The sequence below is a fragment of the Miniopterus schreibersii genome, assembly GCF_964146895.1.
Source record: "Miniopterus schreibersii genome assembly, chromosome: 2".
Classification (NCBI taxonomy): Eukaryota; Metazoa; Chordata; class Mammalia; order Chiroptera; family Miniopteridae; genus Miniopterus; species Miniopterus schreibersii.
Genome location: NC_138102.1, coordinates 150695051 through 150710416, shown reverse-complemented (window position 1 = coordinate 150710416; position 15366 = coordinate 150695051). Strand labels below are relative to the sequence as shown.

Sequence of the window (15366 nt, the reverse complement as noted above, 5' to 3'; positions counted from 1 at the left end):
TCAACTTGCAAATGTTGCCTTCATATCCCCACTGGACAGCCAAAAGAAGGTTTCCCAGCCAAGAAAGGGATCGAGCTAGGATTTGGAGCCAGGGTGCCAGTTGTGGTTGCCCCTGGCCTCCAGCGAGTTGCAGGGGGAGTGCTTCCCTACCACTAGGCAGGATGGGACACAGGGGTCTTGCTACCGGAATTACTGTGTGAGATCCTACCGAGCCCCCGACCTTTTCATTCTGTCTACTCCTAATCTTTTGCTTCAAGAGTGCCAACCACAGATGAATCCTCAACACTGTCGTTGCTTCTACCGTAAATTCATTTTGCAATTGTCTGATATGACCGTGGCAGACCTTCTGTCTCTTAAAACGTCCTACTCCCCAAATTCTACCCCACTTTCCCTGTCACTTCCACTGAGGAACAAATCTTTAAAATGGAAGCCCTCCCAGGGGCAAGCTCTTCAGCTCCCAGCAGCTAGCCCGGCATCTCCGCGTCTCCAGCAGGCTCTGCCCCGGCATCAGAGCGCTGCTTTCCTTCCAAAGCTCCCTCCCTGCCCAGTGAGTGCTCTCCCGGCTCGCTCCTCGCTGACATCCATCCTTGAGTTACCAGTTCCTTCTTTTGCATTAGCCACTTTGTCCAGTCTACTGGCTCATTCCTGACAGCAAACAAACGCTCCCTAGTATCACTCATTTTGTAAAAAACAAAGACAGTTAAAAAACATCGCTGTCTACTCACAGTCTTCTCAGTGACAGCTTCATTTGCCTACTCCTTTCAGAGCCAAACCTGCTAAAGATTTGTTTACACCTGTCTCTACCTCCCCATCTCCCTTTCACTCGGACTTTTTGGTATCTATTCCCACTACCCCACTGAAACGAAGATTGCTGATATTGCCAATCTCCGTATTGCGGAATTCTGGACACGTTCTGCACTCATCTCATTTAACTTTTTGACACCATCTGACAGAACTGACCATGTCATCTGTTTTTGCTCTGCCTTAGTCTCCTCATTTGGGACACAAGGCATCCCTCCTTCCTGCCTTTCCATGTCCCTATCCAGTTGCTTCCATTTGGTTTTCTTAGCTGAGTTTTTATTTCTATCCAAAGCGTCAATGTTGCAGTATGGGTCTCCTTGGGGCTCAGGCTGGAGGGCCCATTTGTCAAGCTCATCTTTTACTCTCTGACATTCTCAGTACATTGATTCATCCATCCCTGTGGGTTTCAACACCATTTTTAAGAATATAATCCCCAGGTTTGTTTTGTTTTAATCTCAAGGCCAGGTTGCTTCTCTCCAAATTTATACATCTTGCTTCCTACTTGATATTTTCACTTAGATATTTCACTGAACAATGAGAGAAGGGAAAATTATGAACACCATTTCTTGGGCGGAGCAAGTAACATATGTGGAGAGAGAGGTCAGTATCTCACGAATTCAAGGAACGTGCATGGGACTTTAGGGATTACCAGCTCTTGGAAGTGGATTTTTATTTCAGTTTCTGCTTTCCCCTTTTGTTCCGTTTCACTGGGAACTGAATCACTGTACTTGCAAATGGCTGTAATTTCAAAGGAAATGTAAATGAAGTGCTATAATTCCTCAAACTAGAAGTCTGCAGTCAGGGATATGCCTCTCATCTGACTGCAAAACTCTACTCAAATCGTCACAACTTTTATATGTCATAGTATTTTCAATGGCATGTAAATAATTATAGAAATAACAAAAACTGTGGAAATTATAAATTGCAAACGCCTTGTAGCCAAAGGGAAGAACTCTGTCATCTAAGAATCAGCTGTGACACCACATCGACACATCTAGCTCCCTGCCTGCTTATAAGGATAGCCAAGGAAGGGAGTCATTGGATCCTTCTTAGAAAGGAGAGCACAGAACTCACAAACATTCCAAGGCCTTCCCACCGAAAGAGTGCAATAAGTACATATGCATGTTTTCTAAATTTCCTGGATTATTCCAAATTGGTGAGCTATAAAAGGAAACATGTACTTTCCTAAGACAAACTGATGGCATTAAAGAGACTTTTCCCCATGAAATATAAAAATGTCTCAAAATCATTTGATGCTTTCGGTGTACTTACCAGGCACATATGGTGGGTAGTTTAGATGATTCTCTTCACATCCTGGATGTTGGCCATTTTGAAAATTGGATGGTTCATTCATATCCTTACATAAAAAATAGAAACTCAATGAGTAATAATGGGCATAGTTTTTTTACTTTCCATCAGGGAAGCAGAGCACATAAAGATCATCTTTCATTCGACACACATATTTTGAGTATCTAAATGGGTGAGATGGTAAGCTAGGAGTTCTGTGAGGCATAGCAATAAACAAGACAGTGACCCTGGTCTCAGAGAATATATACTGGCTATTAGCAAGTTTCACAAATATATAAATGTCACAGAACAGAAATAGGTACACAATTTCTGTTCTGTGAAAGGTAATTCCAATCTTCCAATGGTTGTAGACACAAATTATTCTTAATTTTTTCCTTGTAGCTCACATCCAATCTGTCAATCAATCCTGTCAACTCTATCTTCAAAATATATATATAATCTGACCATGTCTTATTCACTGCATTGCCAGGCTACGCTACCCTTGTCTCCTGAGTGGATTGTCGCAATAGCTTCTTAACTGGTCTCTCTCTTCCACATGGGCCCAGAGGTAGATTTATTTGGAAGCTAAAGAAACTTAAGTTTCATGATCCTTTTTTGCATGACTCCTTCATAATTTTATACCTACAATTCTATTTGTAATTTTTAATACTTTTTCTAAAAGAAAGCTACCAAAATTTTACAAAGCTCCATAAAATCTGGATTCATCTCTGCTTTCACACTGTTTTCAGCCTTCCTATAGTCGTACAATGATCCTTGGAAAACGTGTGCTCAAAAACCTCCAGGATTTTTCCATCTCACTCCGAGTAAAACCTGAAGACCTTACAGTTGGTCCACGATGCCCTTTGTAATAATGATTCAATATCCCTCTGACCTTGTGCTCTCTGACTGTCCTCCTGACTACTCTGCTCTGGCCACACCGGCCTCCTTGCTATTCCTGGAAAATGCCAAGCATATTCTGCTCAGGGCCTTTGTGTTCTGCTCGGGGCTTTTGTACGTGTTGTTCTCTTGCCTCAATGCTCTTCCCAGAGCTCAGCCTCTGGTGTTTGTTATCAATTATAATCTTCCCTGACCACTCTACTTAAACTCCAAACTTTTTAAGTTGCCAAATTTCCTACCCCACTGCTATGGTCTGAATGTTTGTGTCCGTCCCCTCCCCCCCCCCCCAAATTCACATGTAGACATTGAAACACCCAAAGGTGATGGTACTAGGAGGTGGGGCCTTTGGGATGTGACTAAGGGTGAAGGCCTCCCTGAATAGGATTCATGCTTTTTATAAAAGAGACACCACAGAGCTCCCTAGGTTTTTCCCCCATGTGAGGATACAACAAGAAGTCTGCAACCTGGAAGAGAGCCCTTACCCAACCACACTAGCATCCTGATGTCAGACTTCCTGCCTCCAGAATTGTGAGAAATAAATTTCTGTTGTTTATAAACTAATCAGTGTGAATAGACTAAATAGCCTGAATCAAGACACCCACTTCCCAGATTAATTTTTGTCTTTAATAATTACTATTACCCAGCATACTCTATATTTTACTTATTTATTTTGTTTATTGTCTGTATCTTCCATGAAAATGTCAGCTCCTTGAAGGCAAGAATTTTTCTAAGTGTATCCTCAACGCCTCCTGACATAGAGTAAGTTGTCAATAAATCAGTGTTCCTTGAAGAGAAAGGAAGAATTCCTTCAATTAAGAGTAACAGTGAAGGCTTCGTGGAGAAATTGATATGGAGACTGCATGTTGATTAGATAGAGTTTGAACGTGTAGAAATGAGGCCAGGTGGGAAGGAGAGCATGAGCAAACAGAAACAACAAATTTTGCTGTATGTAAGAGAAAATGTCCCTCTGTTCAATAGTGGAAGCTGGCTAACCCTCACTCAACCTTCTGGTCACATAATTCTGTTTGCAAGTGTTTCCCTGGCAGAGTGAGGCCTATCATGCATGCAACTTGCAATTGTCCCAATAGTGCTAAGTCAGCACCACACTAAGGTCTCTCTCCTCTGCACTCTTGCACGTGCTGTTCCCACACCTGAAACACTTCCACCCACACCCACGCCCGGCTTCACTTAACAAACTCCGATTCATTGGCCAGCCCTCATCTTAACCATCACCTCTATGGGCTAAGTCTGAACTTCCCAGACTCAGGTCCAACTGACCTGAGTTTCATGTCTTTCATCTATGTACCCATTGTGTCCAGTGCTTGCTTTGCCGTGGCTACACGAGAGCTTGTTTGTCGGCCTGTTTCCCTAGCTGTTGCCTTCCCTGTGCCCTGCACTGAGTAGGTATAAACAGTAACGAACGCACAAAGCAGCGTCATCCGAGTAAGATGAAGCACAGATCAATAAAGCAGACTAGATGCTGCCGCTGTTCCAGGGGGTGGTTTCCCCTCCCGTGGCCCATTAGAGCAATTAAGGCAGAGGCTATCAAGAAACAGGAGGGAAAAATTGTGACTTTCTTCAGCTTACTAGAAAGTGAGAAAAAGAAGTGACATTTTACTTTTTGACCAGGGGAAAATTTTTTTTAAATAATAAATTTAGACTTACAATCCAGATGCCATCATAATCAAGGATGTTTTTAAATTCCATACACATCTGTATCCACCATTCTTCTGTTTTGGGGTTGGTGTAGTCCGGATACACTGAATCTCCTGGAGGCCAGGCCTAAAGTGGACAAGTCAAACTAAATAATAATAACTCACCTAATATGGTGTAGAAATAGCTATAGTGGGGCCTTATTTTGCATTTTAAGTCACAGAAATAAAATTTGAGAATCAGTGATTATGTAACGTAACCAAGTGCATAGTAAAAGTACATAACAATTTTGTAGCGGAATGGAAATAGAATCCAACATCCCTGTCCCATGCTCTCAATCCATGAAATTGTGCATGAAGTCATATTTTTATTGTTCTTTTATATTTTAGCCATTTCTCTCCACACATAAATCTATATCAATACAAATATAAAAATTAGAAAACATAAAAATTACATTTAAAATACCAACAAAACTTTAATATATGTATGGCGTCATCAAGAGACATTAAAATAATTTAATGAAAACCACAGAATGTTCATGAAGTATTCAAAATTAGATATATTAATTGAGAGACACAGAATGCTTGCAGATGGCATGACTCAATGTTGTATAAATGTCAAGTAGCTTCAAATTGGAATGTAAATTTTCAGGTGCAATAATTACATTTAAAAAACATATATGGCCCTGGCTGGAGCATCATCCTGATGCCCCAAGGTTGCAGGTTTGATCCCCAGTCAGGGTACATACAAGAATCAACCAATGAATGCATAAATAACAACAAATTAATGTTTCACTATCATCTATCTATCTCCCCCACTCTCTCTCTTCCTCTCTCTCTCTCTCTCAAACCAATAAATAAAAATTTTAAAAAGTATATGAACAGGAGACAATAATATAAAACATTATGTATTTATATGTTTACTGCAGCATTGCTTATAATATTAAGATATGAGAAACAAGAAAATGTTCATCAGGAATTAGTTAAACTAATTTTCTCACATAAGAAAGTGGAATATCACACAATTATTTAAAAAGATAAGATAGTTTCATATGTATTAACATGGAAATATACATACAATGTTGTTATAGTTTTTAAAAAGCTTTAGATGTTATATTCTGTTATTTCCCATTTATGTAAAAATATAGCTACATGTATTTAAAATCTGGAGGAATAGACACTGAAATGATAAACTGTGTATTTTGGGGAAAGAATAACTGTCACTTTATACTTTTTATAAGTCAGTATTATATATTTTTACAATATTGTACTACTTTGATCATCAGCAAAAGCATTAAAGATATTTCCATTGTGTAAAAGAAAATAGTGAGAAAATTCCTTTTATTTAAAAAATACTTTGTGTGTCATTCCTCAATCTACATAAACTTAATTTTCCAATATAATCTCAATCAACATTATAATTTTGTCATACTTATTAAACTGTGCATTTTCAGAATGTTACAGTGTATATTAGTATATCCTTTGAATTTCTATGTCACTTAAATAATTTCTTAAAAAACTACAATTTCTAGGCCAATGCTTCAAGTACGCAGCTTCAGAAGCTGAACATAATTTTTTAAACTAAACTCAGGTGATATAGTTCACTGAGGCCATATGAATTAAGATTTTTAAAGTCAAATACTCAGTATAGAAGGAGGTATTCATCTATTCTTCAAGGTGCTTACCTTGCCAACAGCTGGTGTGACTCCATCAGAGTTATTGACCCAGATTCCCAATTCCTGTCCAAGTTCATAGGGCTTATAAGTACCCTGTGGTTCATCTTTTGTCAAAAAGGGATCCTGCAAATTTCCAAGAACACTGTAATTGGTAATAGTCTGATAATTGATATTTAAGTATAAATTTTCCAAAAGATTTTGAAATATAAATATTATTCATATACACAATACATTTTATATTGTATACATTAAGATGTTCCCAGGTATTAAGTATGGTTACACATTTAAGAACTATTTTCATTCATTTTTTGGTGCTGCAAAATGTGGACCCAAGCAATGTCAATTTAATAATGTAATCAGTTGCTTCTAACAAAAATCTCTAATTTTCTATACTTGAAAAGTTACGTAAGTATATAAATATAATACTCATGTTATTTTGGCAAACAACCTTTCCTATTTTTTTAATTGTTGCTTTATATATGAGATAAGGCTGTGAAATTGTAAAACAAACAAACAAACAAACAAAATAGCCTGGATGGAAAAATCAAGAAATTTGGATTCTACAAAAAACCTGGTTAAGCCATTTAATTTTAAGGGGGCACAAGTTTTTCTTCCACAAAATGAAGCAGTGTAGTTGGCAAATTCTTAAAGTCACTGTCCCTCTTAAAAAGTCAAGTCATAAAAGGAATCAAGAAGAGAAATATCTATGATTCTATATTCCAATTTTCCAAAAATATTTATTGACCCTACTCTAAGTCTGTTTCCCTTGCTAAACATCTTACTATCATAATATATTTATATTTAAATATTTTTCTTCATACACTCCTGCTAAATTATCTTAGTTGGCTAATGAATATATATATTTTTATTTATAATAAACCATCTTTTTAAAGAAACTCTGTTCGTAAACCTCTAGCACCATTAAGTCATATAGGAATCATAACAGTGACATTTTTACCATTACATTAAGATAACAGAAAGAAAAATTATTTTATAAAATTTAGAATCTCATCTATAGTGAGACAAACACTTCATTATAAACCAAATTTTGGTAACATTCAACACTCCTAGAAGTAGTTATGAAGATAACTTCTTCTTATATTATAAATGTATTAAATTAAAAATAATGTCCCCAACATGGAGAAAATATTCTTTCAATCTAAGTTCATTGTATTTATTCAATAACTATATTAGCCTTTGTTTAGAATTTTTATGGCCAAGTCTTCAAATCTTGACAAATCATGTGACCTGTGGAAAACCATATTTTTCCTTCTATCTATAAGTCAACTTTTTTTAAAGAAAGAACACTGCAGTTTTAAGAATTGTTACTGAATTCCTTTATTACTTGTCTATGGCACTTTTGTAGCACTACATAATAGAAAACTTGCCTATAATTTATTATCCTTTAATAAAATATAATACTTATCATCCTATATTAAATAAAATTCTGTTCCTCAAAATACTTTAGTGCTGGAAATTCTTTTTGCTAAATTAATTGTAGTATATATTTTTAGAAATTATTAGAAAAAATGAATTTAAATATTGTATGTTTGATCTTAAAAAATATTTACCAAAATAATGACATAACGCATTCCATCATTTTTCAGTTTCTTAATGTACTCGGGCAGACCAGCAAAGTTCACTTTGTCGTAGGTGAAGTCCAGCTGCCGTTCCATGTAGTCAATATCACCATACTGAACGTCCTGTAGGAAACGGCCATCAAACATCGGGGGCAAGCAGATATTGCCAAAGACTCATAAGTACCTAATCAGCTGACTGTATATAATTTGAAATGTAAATATACGGTGTCCCAAAAAATGTATACACACTTTAAACAGCTGATAACTCATTTAATTTTCACTCCTTTTCACGTTTAACTGATTTGAAAGAATGGGTAAAGCCAGACTAAGCTTTGAACAAAGAAAATTGATCTTAAAGTGCCACTAGACTTTTTTTATGGGGTTACAAAAAAGATAAAACTTATGGTACAAGACTGGCAACAGTCAATGAATTGAGGGCGCACAAATACCCAACAAAATGACTCTTCAAGCTGCATAGGTTTGAAACCCCCGCCTTTCTGAGCGGCATGAAGAATCTCCCTCCTTTGTGGGATCTGCATCATCTCTTTGTCCAGCATGTTCATGCTGCACATGTCCCCGCCTGTCAGTCACTTAGTAGCCAGCTGGGTTATCATATTGACTGTTCTCCTTTCACAGTGCTTCGGTGGCAGTAACCCTTATTTTACTTACTAATGGCCCCAAAGCGCAAGAGTAGTAATGCTGCCAATTTGGATATGCCAAAGAGAAGCTGCATAGTGCTTCCTTCCCATGAAAAGGTATGTACTTGCACAAAAAAATATAGTATACATAGCGTTTGGTACTGTCTGCGGTTTCAGGCATCCACTGGGGTCTTAGAATATGTCCCCTGAGCTTAAGGACAGACTACTGGAACACACAAATATATACTATCATATACATTACAGTTTAAACACCACCCCTTATTTCTTTGTTACAATCAGCCCCCCTCCTACCGTTTGGGCTACACTTACATGAGGAATGTCATACTGTCTTAAACGTTCAACCGTTCTTTCCAGCACATCTATGCTATTGTAGCCCCATCGACTTAGCTGAAATCCCAGAGACCAGTAGGGGGGCATATAGGGACGTCCAATAGCCTGTAAAAAAAAAAAGTTTTAAATCCAAGTAAGTGAGTTAAACGTTCACAAGCGTGGGCCTTCAGGGCTGGATAACAATGCTTTAGTTTAGACTTCTCATATTGGGATGAGCATCTAACATTGTAAGTTGCGCCTGGTCGCAACCAAAGAAATAAGATGAAAATTTGGGGGTCTCAAGAAATCTTTTGAGAATTTCATTAAAGCCATGGCATTGTCTCCCAAAGCATATACTTATAAAAGCAATTATTTCAATTTTGTGAGTGGGAGATTATGCTCCCCAGACTCCCCCTCCCTGACCCCACTTAATCCATTCCACTGGGACGTAATGTAGTAGAACTTCAAAGGCTCCCCCCCCAAAAAAACAAAAAACTTGAGTTCACCTCTCAGTCCTGCCTCTTTTTTTGACATTAGTAAAATTACATAATTTTATAATCTTAGTTTCTTCATTTTTAAAATGGTGTAAAGAGTAGCATCCACTTCATTCATTTACAAGTATTAAGTATTCACCATGCGCTGTTTTAGACCCCACATCTTCCCTCTTGGAGCTTGAATCCTAGTAGAAGAAAACTAACAATACACATGTAAACCAAGTAGCATGATTTTTAGAAATAGAGTATGTGTGTGGGGGGGAGGAATGTTAGGGAAATCCTCCCGGGCAGTAAGACCTGAATAGGCGAGCCCTGTAGAGTGCGCCAGGCCGAGGGACCAGAGGGCTCGCGGGCTCCAAGTGCTCGGGAAGAGAAAGACGGGCAGTGCGCTGAACTGCAGCAAACAGAAGGGAAAGGGAAATAGAGAAGGAGGCAGATGTTCAGCCATAAGGGTCCATAGCAAAGAGCTGGAAACTTTTCAGTTGCCTTTTTTCAACTTTATATTATGAAAATTGTCAAGCATATATGAGACCATAGTATAACAAGCCTCCATGTAACCAGAATCAACAATTATCATTTTGCCACACATCTTTTAATTTTTTTATTTTTTCTTTGGGGGGGGGTGAAGATGGGGTGTTAGAGCATTTTAAAGAAAATACCTGAAATCATATCATTTCACCCCTAAGTATGTCACTAAAATTAAAGACAATCTCTCACATAACCAAAATGTACAATATCCCTTAATATCATCAAATGTTCATGCAAATTTCACTAATTTTTCTCAAAATTGTCTTTTTTACCGTTGATTTGTTTGAAAGATGAGTTATGTTCTAATTTCAATGGAAGCCATTAAAGTGGGTAGTATACTCTAATTTACTTTTTTATAAAAAATCACTCTGACAACTCAGGAAAATAAATTACAGGAGAACAATGATGGTCACCATGAAGCCAGTAGGAGGTTGGCACATGGTCCAGGCAGAGATGAGAGCGGTTAGAACAAAGGAGGTCACATGTGATAATGAAAGAGTCAGGCTGGAATACATTTTGGAGACATTGCCGAGAGAACTTTCTAATGGATTTGATGTGGTAGAATGAATAAAAGAAAAGAATTGAAGGTGGCATTTAGTTTTGGGGTTGAAGGACAGGGGCAATTATTTCCATTCATTGAGATGGGAAAGTCTGAAGAAGAAATGTGAGCAGGTTTGTGGGAAGAGAGCACCCACATGAGAAATGTGGACATATGCACTTGGGGTTATCCAATAACAGATGTATTTAGAGTCATGGAACCAGGAGATATGACAAGGGAGACTTCAGAGATCAAAGGAGAGTCTCCTCTGGGACACTCAACATATAAAGACATTGGCAAAGGAGATCAAAAATGAGCCATTAGTGATGTAGCAATGATACTGTTATAATTAATCTAAGAGCAAAGGGAAGGCCAGATGGGCACATCATTTGGGCAGCTTTGCCAGGAAGCTGCAGTTTAACACTCCTAGGAAGCCACCAATCCATTCCCCAGAAATCGCTGGGGGAAGGGACTGAACAAGGTGGAGAACAGACCCATGTCCAGTGAAGTCTGGCTGAAATAGGGAAGGCACTTGTCTGTCAGTCACACCTGGGAACAGGGCATTGGCCAGAGTAGGCGTGGCCACTGCAAGTGCAGGAATATTTGAGGTATTTAATCTCCTAAACAAAGGAGTTCATCCCCTTACGCTCTTGCATGCCATACCAGACCCAGTTCCAACATGGAACGGAAACTCCAGACTCTGACTCTGCTTCTAGCTTTCCCGAAGGGATGTAACTCCACAGAAATACAGCTTTCTCCCATATCTCACCCTCGTGTGGGGGCCTCTGGAAATGCTTATTCCAGCGGTACCCCAAGAACCCCACTCCAACTAGCAATGGAGAAAGACCATGCACACTCTTCTCTGATAACAGCAGAAGAGCCAAGACAGTGTGGCGTTAGAGAAGAGAATGTTTCCACAAGTGGCCACTGTTTCCAGAAGATACTATTTGACATAGATGAGAACAGAGACTTGACGACTTCTCTTGTGACTTTGATAAGACCTTTGTAGAGATTGGTGGGGATTATAGCCTAATTGGAATGTGGTGAAAAATCGGGAGGTGAGGGAGTAGAGAGATCACACAGACGCTCAAAAAGTTACACAGGGTAGAGGAGTGAAGAGATGGAGGACAATGTGGGTTCTTAGCAGGATATTCTTGTTTAATTTTGTGTAGGTAGGTGCTATAAATGCAGGTTTGTTGATGGGGAGGACCTGGCAGAAAGGGGTAAATTGATGATGCAGTTGAGCATGGAGACAGTTGAAGAGCTTCTGTAGCTCATAGCACAGGTGGATTTTGAGCACAGGAAGAATTGTTACGCTTAGAAATGAGCAGGAACCACCATCATAAGAAGAAAGGCAAAATATATGGGCATGTTTGCAGATAAAGTGATTGATTCTGTACTTGGGAAACAATGTGTTTCTTTAATTGCTTCTGTTTTTCTCTGTAGAATGATAAGACACATCAACACCTGAAAGTTGGGTGGGGTGGGGTTGGAGGTTTTAGAAGAGAAAGTGTGAAATACTAGTCTCTGTGAGGGGCATTGTAAATAGACTAGTCTAAGACATTTAGTGGGATTGCCAGACAGGGAAGTGTACCTGGAGATTAAATTAAAGGAATTCTTGTCAGCACAATCACGTGATTGTTGGCCAGAAGCTTTCAGTTGATCAGGAGCAGGTACTGGTTTCATTAATAAATTAGCACAAAGTTCCTGTCTACTGTGTACAGTGAGTTGGTGTCAAAAGTGGTTCAGGTCTGCAGTTTTAAAGTTTTCTTCCTGCAAACCCCTTTCAGTGGATACTGTGACTCATCTCTCCCTCTGACCCTATTATAATGTCAAGCACAGAATATGAATTTTATAAACGTTTATTTATGACATGAATGAATGAAGAGCTGATGATATCATCCACGTTTTACAGATGGGGACACTGAGTTGAAAAGGAGATTTTGTGACTTTTATGATTTGACACTACATAAAAGACTGAAACTAGAACAGATTAGAACTGTGATTCTTGCCTGGCCAGCACAGCTCAGCAGTTAAGCATCGACCTAGGATCCAGGCGATCGGGGTTCGATTCCTGGTCAGGGCACATGCACGGGTTGTGGGCTCAATCCCCAGTCAGGGGCGTGCAGGAGGCAGCCCATCAATGACTCTCTCATCACTGATGTTTCTATCTCCCTTCCTCTCTCTGAAATCAATAAAGATATGTGTGTGTTTTTTAAAAAAAAGAACTGTGATTCTCAAATATGGCTGAACATTAAAATCATGTGGGGAGCTTTTAAAAATATGTGCTCTATCCAGAGCCCACCCTAGATTAATTTGATCAGAATAATTCAATCAGAATTTCGGTAGGTGGACACCAGGCATCTGTATTTTAAAGGGCCTCTGTACAACTGATGCAGAGCCAGGCTTATAAATTACTATGCTAGACTGTGAGCTACTGGGGAACACGTACTGGGTCTACCCTTTGTAATTCTATCTCCAGACACAGAGCTTGACTCATCTGTGCACACCAAAGACCTTATCTGCTAGATCTGCAAGTGATTCTATTGTTTCAATCCTCACCCTATGATACGTTTATTGATTTTTAGAGAGAGAAGGAGAGAGAGAGAGAGAGAGAGACATCAATGTGAGAGAGAAACATTGATCAGTTGCCTCCCTTGCGCACCCTGATCAGAGACCAAACCCGAAACCCAGGTATGTGCCCTGGCCAGGAATTGAACCTGCAACCTTTTTGGTGTGTGGGATGACACTCCAACCAACTGAAGCACCCTGCTGGGGCTCGCCAAGTGATTCTTATACAACCACATTTAACGTTAGTCTCTGCCTGCTAAGTTTTAAATCCACCTTCTTTCATTCTCACCTTGTAATAAGTGGTGAATGTTTTATTTCCACCTTCTCAATAGCACAGGAAACACCTCCCCTAAAAGACAGTGAAGACACTGAAGGACGCAGAGGCAGTCAGGACCCAGTGGCTGAAAACAAGACACACTTGGAGGACTACAAACCAGAACCATGGCGAGCATGGAGTTCCAAATGGTGGAGAGGCCTCAAGTCAACGTGAAAAAAGCAAAAGCACACTGAACAGTAGGAAGCAGCACAGAACATCCATGTAAATCAGGATTGTTCCGCATTGTTCCGCAGTTGCAGAAATTATATGTGTACCAGCTTCCCTGTACCATAAGGTCTAATATATGTCAGAAACCAGCCCCATACTGAACAAAGAGCGCAGAGCGGCCACTCGACCGTACACTCTTTCAGCATTCTCTCGGCATCTAGGGCCTGAAATTTGAAGCAATGTCACTAAAAGTAACATATGATTATTATAAATAATATTATACACATCATATATGATACATATAGACACATAAAATAAAAAGCATTATCTATTAGCAATAGACAATAAATGCTGACTTAACAAATAACAATATGTCTTGAAGTAAATTAAAATATTTACTTCAAGACATATGCCAGTTCTTTAGCTCTATTTTTTTCTTGTTAGTGTAGTACTAAAGATTAAACTATTGTTATTTTGATCGTAGAGCATGCACTTCCACTTCTGTCTCCTCAGACGTGGCAGTATACACTTGTGTAAGGTTTTGTCATATCATTTAACCTTCCCAGGAATGCTACGTGGTAAACAGAACAAATGGAGGAATCTGCAGTCCAAGATCATAAATGATTAGTACCAGGTTAAAAAACAGAAGGAGGCAAAACGAGCTCCAACTTCGATCTTCCAATTCCAATTCTAATAACTTCGACCACCCCGGAAATACCACTGAAGCCATCCCATATTTTCAAGTGTTTCTTTAGGAATGCCTGATGAGAGTCGCTGAGAAGGTAAGAAAGAAAGTTCTCCCCTTCATCACCATTTCTGCACAGCCCGATGGTCTTAGAATGCTTTAATGTAAGGATATGTTTTATTAAATCTATTTCCATCCTAACCGAATTTTAGACTTGTTTCCCTAGAGTAGGAAGGCACTCCTGGAATGGATACTGTTGACAGGAAGAAGAGGGATTTAAGTTTTATCTAATGGCTTAAAAGACCACACAAACACAATATTTCTTCACCAGGCAGATGGGACACACCCCCTGCAGATTAAAAATTGCCTCCTTTGCTTGTTTCATAGTGGAGAGCCAGGGCAATTTCTCTTGCTCTTGTTACTCCCTGCTACAAGCAATGGCACTTTCTGCAGCTGGGGAGTAAAGCAAAGTCAGTCTTACAAAAGGCAGTTTCATCCATTTCCCCTAATGGCACTTGCTTATTATTTGACTTCGTGCTCTTGACCATCTGCAAATAAATAAATGGCTTCGCACAGGAATGACAAGGACAAGAAGAGTGTGTGCCGGGCAGTCGCCTTCTGTCTGACAGAGGCGTCACCGCCTGCGCCGCGGGCCAGGCGCTTTCCTCTGCTGCCCCTGGAGCCGAAACAAATCAGCCCGGAGGGGGCGGAAAGCTCGCTTCAGCGCTGGGGGCTGAACAGTCATGGCCTTGAAAGTCAGTAAGGTGGCACAAAGGCACCCTAGAGTCTCTACACGCGCCTTGGCACAGCGCAGTCGGGAATTCCCTGTGAGCAAAACTGAGTCAAAGCTGTCCATCACTGTTCTCCATATAAAAGCAGAAAAACGTGTATAAAATAATGATGAACATTCTACTGTTAATTATACCTATAATTCTGAGCAATTACTAGCCCCGGGAACGAAACTAAGAGCTTTACGTACATTATCTGAACTAGCCTGCCGGCGATCCTAGGAGATGGGTATGATGGCCCTCATTTTGTATAGGAGGAAATGAGCTTAAATTTGCTCCATTAGCAGTTTACAGAGCCAGTGTTCAAACTCCTCCAACTGTCAGATTTCAAAGATCTTGAATCATTATATTATAGTGTTTAAAAACAACAGGGCGTATACATGTGATTTATATGAATATATGGTTTATTGATCATTA

At 39.3% G+C, this 15366-nt stretch overlaps 1 protein-coding gene across 1 annotated transcript in view; it reads right to left on the bottom strand.

Moving 5' to 3' along the window:
• Positions 1–15366, bottom strand: part of LOC308552575 (sucrase-isomaltase, intestinal-like) — a gene marked incomplete at both ends in the record, with an annotated part of 91275 nt that overhangs the window by 38222 nt on the left and 37687 nt on the right. Inside the window, 4 exons of the mRNA XM_081127795.1 lie at positions 4651–4767; positions 6323–6436; positions 7885–8016; positions 8862–8987. Of these exons, the coding sequence (XP_080983921.1) occupies positions 4651–4767; positions 6323–6436; positions 7885–8016; positions 8862–8987 (489 nt within the window). The remainder of the gene's footprint in view (positions 1–4650; positions 4768–6322; positions 6437–7884; positions 8017–8861; positions 8988–15366) is intronic.